Below are 10,835 nucleotides of genomic sequence, written 5' to 3'. Positions count from 1 at the left end.
ATATCTGCAGAACTTACCTTCCACAGCAATTATTTTTAGTTAACACATGGCTAAAATCTAACAATTGTAGCAATTGTTATATAATAGCAGCTGCATTCTGGCACGATAAGCTGTAAGTTTTATATTCAATAAATATATGATCCGATTAGTCGACTAATCGAAAAAAATAATCGGTGATTAATCGATTATAAAAATAATTGTTTGTGACAGCCCTAATTCCACATCACTAACGTAAACAAATGAAACTCTGCTAATGGTAAAATAAAAAATACACTTCATATAACGCTTTTATTTGTTGACTGTTGTATAATGAAATATAAATTTTTCTAACGCATTTAAAGTTTATTTTATTCACCTAAAAATTGTCACGTTACACCATGACTGTGTCGTTCTGTAATCTGCACACTCTTAAATCCAGAACTACTATAAGGCCCACACCTGTAAACCAGTTTCTGTTATGTTTCATCATTTTTACTTTTGATGTTTAACACCCTCCCCCCCCTTTTTTTTTTTCAGTGTAACCCCAACCTGCAGGTATTCAACGTCTTCGTTGATAACATAGATGAGAGGCTTCCCAGAATCGCCTTATTTTCAACACGTGGAATTCGTGCAGGAGAGGAGCTCACCTTTGACTATAAGATGCAAAGTAAGTTCACTCTGTTCACATAACATGAAGTTCAATCTTTCAGGTTCATAATGTTTTTCAGTTTGACACTCAGATCAGAGATCTAACTGAAAATAAATAAAGAGAATCTTCAAAGAGTTTAAACTGGACTAGCTCCTCAGATCAGAGCATCAAGCGTTCAACAAACAGAAAAAGAAGTGCAGTTGTCCTGTTTTWAACTATTTCCCAAGTTCTGGATAACTGAGAATCTACAGAAACAAACTGATTGTAACAAGAATTTCATAAATGATTTTATGACATTTATTGCTGTATTGTTTCATAATTAAATTAGAGTATTATAAATGGACTAATGTTAAACTTAGACTTGTCCAAACTGACCTTGTGCTTTGCCTGTTTTGGGTTATTGTTTCATTTAGTGACATGTTTCACTTGAACCAACATGATCTTCAGTAACCCCTGGGGGGTGTAATGGTACAACTAAATCTTAGTTCAGTATGTACTCAGTACAAGTGTCACAGCTGTCATGTTCCAAATGTAGAAGGAGGAGGTATATTTAAGCTAACGTTATCTGTGCTGACTAATCATGGTGACCTGACAGGGTTTTATTAAACAGTGTGTAAGTTGTGTGATTAAAAACACTTACTGTAAGTTTGTCAGATAAAAATAAAAGCACAGCAACAAATCGACAGTTTGAGCTGAAACATGTTTATTTGTTGATATGCTTTTATCTTAGTTTAAATGAGATACTTGGAGTAAATATTTCAAGTTTAAAAGTATTTATAGAAGATAGTTGGATTTTTTAAATTTTTGCTGCTGCTTTTTATGATTTTAGCCTTCATTAGTACTGTCATATTTGTTTATAGCTAAGCAGTCAAGACTTTATTGCCTAAATGGGAACCCTGCATCAACCTAATTACAGTCTTAAAATAATTTTTTGTTACAATTAATAAGTGAACTCTACAAAACTCAATTGCAACACCCAAATGTTTATAATATCCATTTTACTTATTAAATTTCTAACAAAAATAATACATTCAGTTTTCCAGTCCATAACAATAAATTTACAGCATTTAGATTTTTCAMTGATAGTTAAAATGATTCAGTGACAGAGTGCTTTTAATTAATGCCTCCTCAAACCTTACATACATAAAAACAAACAAGTGGAGCTTAAAATGCATCAATTAATACAACTGGTGTAATTTTACTTTGATTGCAGCAGCAGCATTACCCCTTCACANGCTTAAAATGCATCAATTAATACAACTGGTGTAATTTTACTTTGATTGCAGCAGCAGCATTACCCCTTCACAATATTAAATAATTGTATTTCTCATAAAATAAACTTAAATAATTACTGCAGAACATGACAATTTTTTTATATCCGATTACTCGACTAATCGTCAGAATAATCGATAAATAATCGATTACTAAAATAATGGTTAGCTGCAGCCCCAGTAAAATGTTCCTAAGCCCTTCAGAATTGTGATAATTGTACAAAAGTATTGGGATTAGACATTTTCTTCCTCCCTACTCTAAACATAAAATTCACTGGGTGCTAGTTCACTAGTAATTTTAAGAGAGGAACTGGAGGGTTTCATACAGCTGCAGTCATTTTAAATAAATGATAAACAAAAATAAACAAACTGCCTCTGATAACCCCATTACCATATTCTTAATTAAAACAAACCAGAGACTCTTATAGCCCCTGAGCGCTAATCTCCTCATCTTTTAATCCTGCTATGTAAACAAAATATTGCACGTATTTGGGAAGAGGATTGTTTAATATTCCCAGCTTACTCAGAATTGAGACAGTTAAATTAAGACATTTATATAGTTTTGCCAGCGTGCGGCTACTAACCATAGGCTTAATATTTCTTGAAAACTGAGACTTATCTGCAAATATACTTACATCCAGACTAACACTAACTTTTTGGTTTAAGTCAGTAATTCATGACATATTTTAATGACYTAGGTTTTCATGACATGCTGTTTATCAGCAGATAGTGATTAAAGTCAACAAGATTTGCTAACAACAGTCATTCTTAGATCACGTGTGTTTATCTTTTTGTTTTCCCTTGACCTAGGATGAAATCTTGCTAAGATGACATAATAGTGTTTGTTGAGGCCTCAACTGTCTCAGAAAGGCCGAAGCACAGATCAGAGAGCAAGGGGGACAGTCTGATGTTGTTCTCTGTGTTCTTGTTGCAATAAAACTCAGCTGATCATTCCACGGAGCACCTTCATTCTTGGACCACATATTTCTGTCTTTGTTAAATAAATATTTCCATAACAATCAGCAATATGAATCACAGCTAGGGGTCATGCAGCGAATCCCCACCAACAAACACAGCCCTTTATAAAACCACCTGCAGCAGAATAAAATGTTTTTCACTTACTTTTGACGCCTAATCTGTCCTTGTTATCTAATCAGAAATAATCCAAAATGGTGGCTAAAATAAAGGAAATGTGACATTTCTTCACTACAAAAATCCCTCTTCCTTGTCTTGAAGCACTCAAAACACTTCGTAACAATTACTCTATATTTCCTCTTCACAGCATGTTTAGTTAGCTAATTTAAAGAAATGCCATAAAACCGTGTTTGTTATGTCTGCTGTCCTCACTGCTAGGGGGAGAAAAACCTTTATTTTTCAGTTTTTATATAATGTCTCCATCCCCAAAAGCTGCACATCAAATAAAAGGTAACTTATTGGCTGTGGTGTCTGAGTAAAGCTCAGGGCAGATTTGTTGTTTTTAGAGTCAGCCATTCATGTGTCCTGTGGGTGGGACATGTAGAACTTGCTGCACATTTTTGCTCTGGAGAAGCTATAGATCAGGGGTTCTTAAACTTTTTGACCTCGGGCCCAGTTTGTTGATCATAAAGTGACATGAGGCCCAGTTAGACATTACCAATGTACGGATCAAAATGATAATTATTCTTAATCTGGGTTTAATTTGTATTGTATTTACATTATAAGTAAATTAAATACACTTACAGTTTAAAAGTAAAACTCCTGTCAAATAATCACAAGACATGATTGTGACAAACATTTTTTTAATATTGTAACCTGCCCATTTGAACAAGTACAACGGTCAGTCAACAGACCACTCAAGCTTATCAACACAAAATTGGCTCTTTTTTTTTTTTACATAAACAGTAACAAAAACAGACAATTCAATAAATAAAATTGTGGTCATAAGATAAATTAATTCAGAATGTTTCCAATAAAAAACACTGTAAAAATAAATTTGATAAAGTACAAATTAGTGATGGTAGATGATGTGTCATGAAGCGTTTTGACACATTGCCAAACTGTATTGATACTGTGTCACTGAATGTCCTGATGCATCTCAGTAATCCAGGTAAAAAATCAAAAGGAAAAAAAATTGTATAGGTCCTCTGGACGGGTTCTTCTTTAATGAAATGTTTCGTCTCTCTTCCAAGAGAAGACTGACTGAAGACTGAAGAAGTCTCTTGGAAGAGAGACGAAACGTTTCATTAAAGAAGAACCCGTCCAGAGGACCTATACAATTTTTTTTCCTTCTGTGTCACTGTATACTGACACCTACTGGTCCTTAAAAATCCCTACAGGCATTTGAAAGGCTCAACTGACACTTTTTTGATGACCTAGTATATACAATAATATAGTTTAAGTCATTATATTTTATATTGTTTTATTTCCTATCTTTGTTTAAATTTAAAATATATTATATTTTTATATACAGTCAATAAATAATGTGAACATGTATCATAACATGAAAATCTAAGTGAACGTGTTGTGAATGAGGATGCTTGTGGACTAGGATTTAATTTATTTTATTATTTCGTGTTATTTTATTTTTTTTACAATTTTTTTATTTAAAAAATAAGTTTTTCCAACGTTTTGAAATTGAGTCTGTTTCGTTTTATTGTTACAACTTCTCCAGCTGTAGAAAACACCCGCTCACATGGCACAGATGAGGCTGGAGTGCACAGAAATCGCAAAGAAAGTTGAAATAGGTTAGGATAAACTATCTTGTGGTTGTCCCAGTATCTCAAGTGATCCTGGGACCTGGCAACATTGCTCTCTGCAAGGTATCTGTGCACCTCCTGGATAGCATCAGCTGTGGRATTTTGGGTCTGCCTGCACATTTCCATGTCAAGATGTTGCCAAAGGTTATCAAAAAAAAGGCATTTTAGTACATGATTTCCAAACAACAACAAACAAACTAGACATGGGTTTTTACGATGTAAAAACAAGTGTGCATTGCCATGTAGCATGTCATTGCAGCATGGCTTTGCCTGCAGCATTGCACTTGCAGAAGGAACTTTGACCAAGTTCGTTTTCTAAACCAACTTGTGCCTGTCACGTCAGCAGGTGTTTGTAATTAAGGTAATTGTGTGACAYTATGAAGTTTGAAGAGATTTTTGTTAAAGTTGCAGTAGCTGGATTRGAACCCTGATCTCCCGCATGAAAGCCCACAGTGCTCATCATGAGACTATAGGAGATGTGGTAAAGACAATCCCAGGGACTGGATTGTATGTATACAGAAAAAATTTACCTTGCCAATGCAATTATTGACACTTAAGTGCAATATATTACAGCAATAGGACAACATAAAGACATTATTACAGTAAAACATCAAAATACAATCATGTTAATGTTGTAATCACCGAACTACTGAGTTTAAATATTATGAAACTATGGTGCAGTACCATACTGTGTTGATGCAGCAGGGGGCAGTATTGAACCAATACAAGGCTCCATTGACTGCCATTATAATTTATTAAACATTAATATTTCAAAAACTGTAAGTTTTACAGGCACCAAAAGGCATAGCCATCATTTTGCACAGGGGCTTTACAGATATAAATTACAATGGCAGCTCTAGGACAAAGTATGCAGGAGGAGAAGCATGGCAAAGTTGAGATGACTTGGATGGGAAACGAATCACAATAGTGTGCATTGCATTGGCAATGCACACTGATAATGCTCAATGACATGCCTGAGGTGGGTGCAGGCAGCTGTTGTGAAGACGGTCCTGGCTGTGGTTCATTTGTGCGTCCGATGACAGATGCATATTCTGACCACAGTCTACTAACAGCCTCATTGCACTTGGAGGAACTGTGGAACCTGAGTGATTTAAACCTGGGGTGTAGAAGTGTTGCTAGGGTCAACACACTTAATGACTCCAGATTGGAAGCAGTGTCTGTAACTCGATGCTTCAGGTGTTCGTGTAGTTGTATGGTTGCCTGTGTGTGCAAAGTTGAAGCGTTACGCTCCAGTGCAAGATAGAGCATTTTCATCATCGGGATGACCTTTGACCCTGACACTCGCCTCTCTTCAGACAACTCCACTGTAGCTTGATGGAAAGGAGCAAGCACAAGAAGTGTTTCTCCTATGAAGGTGTGCTCATCAGCTGTAAGTGGAGTCAAATCTGATTTTAGAGAGGCCAGAGATACCCACACTGGTTCCCTCTCATCATGTAGCCTTGACAGCATTTCATATGAGCTGTTCCAGCATGCTGGCACCTCATTYATAAGTTTCAGGGTTGGTCGGCCCATCTGTTGCCTTGGCTTTAATGCTTGATCTGTGAAGTATGTGACAATGTGCCTGACTTATTGTCTGATGGATGTCAGTGWGGGGATCCGATCACATGATTTTCTAACTAATAAATTGAGACTATATGCAATGCAAATTGAGTGTCGAATTTGGAGCTGTTTTGTGGATGCAATTGRTTGGTGCTGCGTCAGCCACAAGACACTTTACTTTATTGGTTATGGCCCAGTCCTCCGTCAGGCTCCTTTTGACTTGGACTAAATGGTCAGCAGTGTGACTTTGTGAAAAGTACTGCACTCCCAACACAGATGTACACAACTGCAAATTCTCATTAATGTAGTGACAGGTAAGAGCCAAGTAAGCCTCCATGTTCACAGATGTCCACATGTCCACATTATACTCACTGCTACAGCTTGCTGCTGTACTTCCATTTTCACTCGTTCCCATTCCTCCTCATACGTTTTGGCCAACATTTGTTTGATGGTCTAAAAATTAAACCAGGAAAAACCAAAAGCAAATCAACATAAATGATTAAAGAATAAATAAATTGAATACATCAAGTACTACTTTAGATAATGTCCACACAAACCTTTCTAGTTGGCAAAACATATGAGGGCTCAAGGACCTGAACCAGTTCCTTGAATCCTTCATTCTCTACAATGCAGAGGGGCTGGCAGTCCTTCAGGATGAAATCCAGCAGAGCTTCATCCAGCATCTGCTTCCTGGAAGCTTGATGGTTAAAATGATATAAAGAATAAATTAATAGGAATTAYTTATCAATAAACCAACTGTGAGTAAGTTGTAAAATGGTTGTATAKTTGAATTTATTCTGGGTGTATCTGGGACTTCATTGTCATGCTTGGCCCTATAATGCCTCAGCATTGAGGTGGATTTATTTAAATACGAAAGTTCTGCTGAACAAATGCGACATTTAACCTGCAGAAAATCATATGAATAGTAAACTAAAAGTCACTTTGAGATGAATTTAAATTAAGATGGATCAAGTGGAAAATCTGAAAGGAACAGGGTGAAAGAAGGAAATAAAAAAAAAAAACCTTATTTTCCTATATGATGTCAAAATGGTCCCACACGGCAGAAACCTTTCTTTTAGGTTGAGGCTGCTCCATAATTATTGAAGGATTTAATGTTGACCGGCAAAAGATCAAAGATTCTTTTGGCAGATGCATCCCGTTGACAGATGCGCTTCCTTATAAACAGTTTGGCGTGTCACTGTCAGTTCGAAACAGTTCCTGTATCGGTCACGTGACTTTCACATATCGCTGCGCGTACGACACTGGTTTTGCTCTATGAGCTCGACGCATGTGCCGACGCATCGGTGTTGCCGYACRCATCACTAGTACAAATGATAATAAAGCCTGTTTAAACTTTTGCGTGGAAGAACCAGAAGCTGCTCTTCATATTAGTGACAATAACAGTAACAACAGCTTTTTGACAAGTTTAAAGTTTCTTTAAAATGCATTCAAAATGTTTAAAAATAAAAGATAATTTGATAAAATGCAAATTAAAATATAGCTGTATCTGCAACTGTATTTGACAATGTTTTGAACTTTTAAAATATTGCATGGTAGAACCAGAAGCTGCACTTTGTATTAGTGATAAACTTTGGCATTTTTTGATGGGTTGCCTTCATTTTGTCTTCTACTTTTCATTTAAAATAGGCTTCCATTTTTGGCTGGTATCTAAGTTTATTCTATGTATTTAAAACATTGTGAAACATCTGAGTGGTGCTTTACCGCTACTAGTGGTGAGAAAGTGTATTGCACCTTATTCAAAATTAGTGCAGTACCACAGCCCTCTGCAGCCCWAAGTTAAAAACTGTTGTTATTTTGAGGCCCTCAAGGTGGCGCTCTGGGTTAAGAATCTCTGCTATAGATCAACCCAGTTGGTCAAAAGAGGTGTCAATCAAAAGAATACAACAAATTAAATCATTTAAATGACCTTTTATGGTAAAATTATGACAGCGTGTGAGCTGCTACACAGAGGGAGGAAGTAACAACACACCGAAGATGTACTGAGGGCAATACACTGCAGATTAACAAGTAGATTATTAAAAAAAATAAAGTGCACAGTATTTTTTTGAAGCATGCAGATTAAAATCACACACCACCATACAAATAGCTACAATTACAGTATTCTACAAATAGTTCTACATGTGAAGAAATGGGTTAAAACTAGACAGAAATTCTTAGCTGTATGCTGGTGTAGGTTCTCTGTCATACAGGACATGTTATATGAAAATATATATATTTAAAACAATAACAACTCGGCTTCTATTCTGTAGTTGAAAATGCTTTGCTTTCAGTCTGGGAGGCTTTCTCTTCAAAACTATAAAGTGGGAGGTTCCAAACTGTTCAAACTATGAGGAAACTCCAAATGTAACCTTCAGACTCAAGCCTCCCTCATGGGATTTGCCTGGTTAAATCAATAACAGAAACAATCGTTTTTCATTCTCTTGTTAAATTGCTTATTGTGGATAGATGAAAAATGTCACTGTTGTTATTATTTAACTATTTAACCAACTGTTTGTTTTCCAGTTGATCCAATGGACACAGAAAGCACCAAGATGGACTCCAGTTTCAGTCTAGCAGGACTTTCTTCATCACCTAAAAAGAGGCTTCGAGTAGAGTGTCGATGCGGATCYGACTCCTGTCGAAAATATCTCTTCTGACCCAATCACAGCATGAACACTGTTGACAAATCTGAACATTTGTACAGTTTTAAATATGTTGTAACAGCTGCCACGGCCTTTTTATATTTGAAATTTTTTACACTTTGGATTGTTRTTTAAAATTAAGAGTTTTACTGAGTAAAATGTGAACTGTGTTTGAATGAATTTGATGCTTTGAAGTCTAGTTGAGTAATTTACAAAGCAAGAAATGACCAATTTAATCAATGCTAGAACTGAGATGTAATAAACTGGAATGAAACCACACAGTTKTGGTTCTGATTAGTCTGACTCCTTTCAGGACGGTGGGCTTTTCTGTCACTCGCTTTTGATATTTTTTGTTTTAAAATGATTCTAAAATGTCATGTTGTGATACAAAACTGTCAGTCTGTGCTCTGATGTTTGGATTGAAGTTCATGTTCTGTTCAAACAGGGCTCATTGGTCCAGAGTCCAACATGAACTATTGTCACTTGATTCTAGATATTTTACCTTAGTTTACAATGATGTTTTTGTCTTCTGGTGTRTGGTTTTGCAGCCTGATACTGACCCAGACTCACGCCCAAACCAGCTTGAGTTTTTGGGTCGAGMTCAAGTAAATGAAGCTTCTGAATGAAAGAACAGTTGAGGGTGGAACCAAAGAAAACACGAGCAGCGCTCTGACTTGAGGTGAKATGGTTTAGCTGTGGTTAAAACTGTCCCATCAGAGCAAGGTCTAAAGGTCTCTTCCTGGCCTGGAGCCTTCCTGTTAGGAGTTTACATGTTGTCTTTGTGCATGTGTGGCTTTTTGTTTTGCCTACTCTGGTTTCCTCTCACAGACGTAAAACATGCATGCTTTCTTAGTTGGTAACTAAATGATCCCAAGGTAAGAGCGAGAAGCTGAATGTTTGCTTCTCTTGACCATGTGATGGACTTGCAACCTGTCCATGTTTTACCCTGCCCCTCACACACTTGAGTTAGGCCCCAGTTCTCCCATGATCCTGCACAGACAAGCAGGTAAAGAAAATAAAAAGCTGCATGCATTTTCCGACCCAGCTCAACAGAACTTTGAAGACGTTCTTTAAGTTAAACAAACACAAAAACATTTGTTTACTTCAAATCTAACCAGAGAAGAACTTTCCTGGGTTTGTTGTGAATTTGTTCATATTTTTCTTGTGTGTTTAGCACTCATCTGGCTATTAAGTGTATTTAAAATATTGGTAAACCTTTTGGGATAGTTTATTTTTTAATGTATTGTTTTATATATGAAAAACAATAAAAATATTTTCAAAGTATTTTGTTAATTTGTGAGAAAACCTGAGGATCTCAAGCAACTTAATTAATTTATTTTTTTTTTGGGGGGGTGGCATCCTTCAGAAGGTGACCTATGACCTTTATATGGTCAAAGGATTTTCTCTTGTTAGTTTTTCCAATGTGGCACASCTCCTGCATTACTTTTTAGAAACTTTAGTAAGAACTAACTTTGCAGAGAAATGCCTTGAATTTGATACAAATGATGTGAGAGTCAGACTCCTCTGCAGCTAACTGCTTTCATCCTGTTTTATATTCAATTCATATACTGTGTCATACAGTTCAGATGCAGTTAAAACAAATTGTGAAAAAGTATGATACTTTTTGTCTGTTCAGAAAGTGAATCTCGATACATGGATTCATTATACATGAAGAGAAATATTTATAGCTTTTATATCTTGTYATGTTGATTGTTATTGCTTACAAATAATAAGACAATATTCAGCAACTCAGAAAATAATACTAAGAGCAATTAAAGAACAGGATATTTCAACTTGTGAGGTTAGGGGAGTCATCCAATGAGCGAGTTGGGGGAATTTCTCCTCTTAAAGGCACAGTGTGTAGGATTTTGTCAAGTCTTAGCCAAAATTGAGATAATCACTAATGACAATAATAAAAAAAAAACATGTCTAAACATTGCAGACAAAGACCTTGTTTTATTATTTTTACCTTATAAAAAGCTCTTTATATCTCCATGGT

The 10,835-nt window shown here is 36.0% G+C and overlaps 1 protein-coding gene across 1 annotated transcript in view; it reads left to right on the top strand.

The window, feature by feature from the left end:
- Positions 1–9,746, top strand: part of LOC106527380 (histone-lysine N-methyltransferase SUV39H1) — a 20,240-nt gene extending 10,494 nt beyond the window's left edge. Inside the window, exons 5-6 of the mRNA XM_014022242.1 lie at positions 517–646; positions 8,718–9,746. Coding sequence (XP_013877696.1) covers positions 517–646; positions 8,718–8,851 — 264 coding nt within the window. The 3' untranslated portion in view covers positions 8,852–9,746. The remainder of the gene's footprint in view (positions 1–516; positions 647–8,717) is intronic.
- Positions 9,747–10,835: the final 1,089 nt, after the last annotated feature.

The sequence above is a fragment of the Austrofundulus limnaeus genome, unplaced genomic scaffold, assembly GCF_001266775.1.
Source record: "Austrofundulus limnaeus strain Quisiro unplaced genomic scaffold, Austrofundulus_limnaeus-1.0 Scaffold321, whole genome shotgun sequence".
NCBI classification, from domain to species: domain Eukaryota; kingdom Metazoa; phylum Chordata; class Actinopteri; order Cyprinodontiformes; family Rivulidae; genus Austrofundulus; species Austrofundulus limnaeus.
Note: the sequence above shows the minus strand (reverse complement) of the source record. Positions and strands in the feature narration are given on the sequence as shown.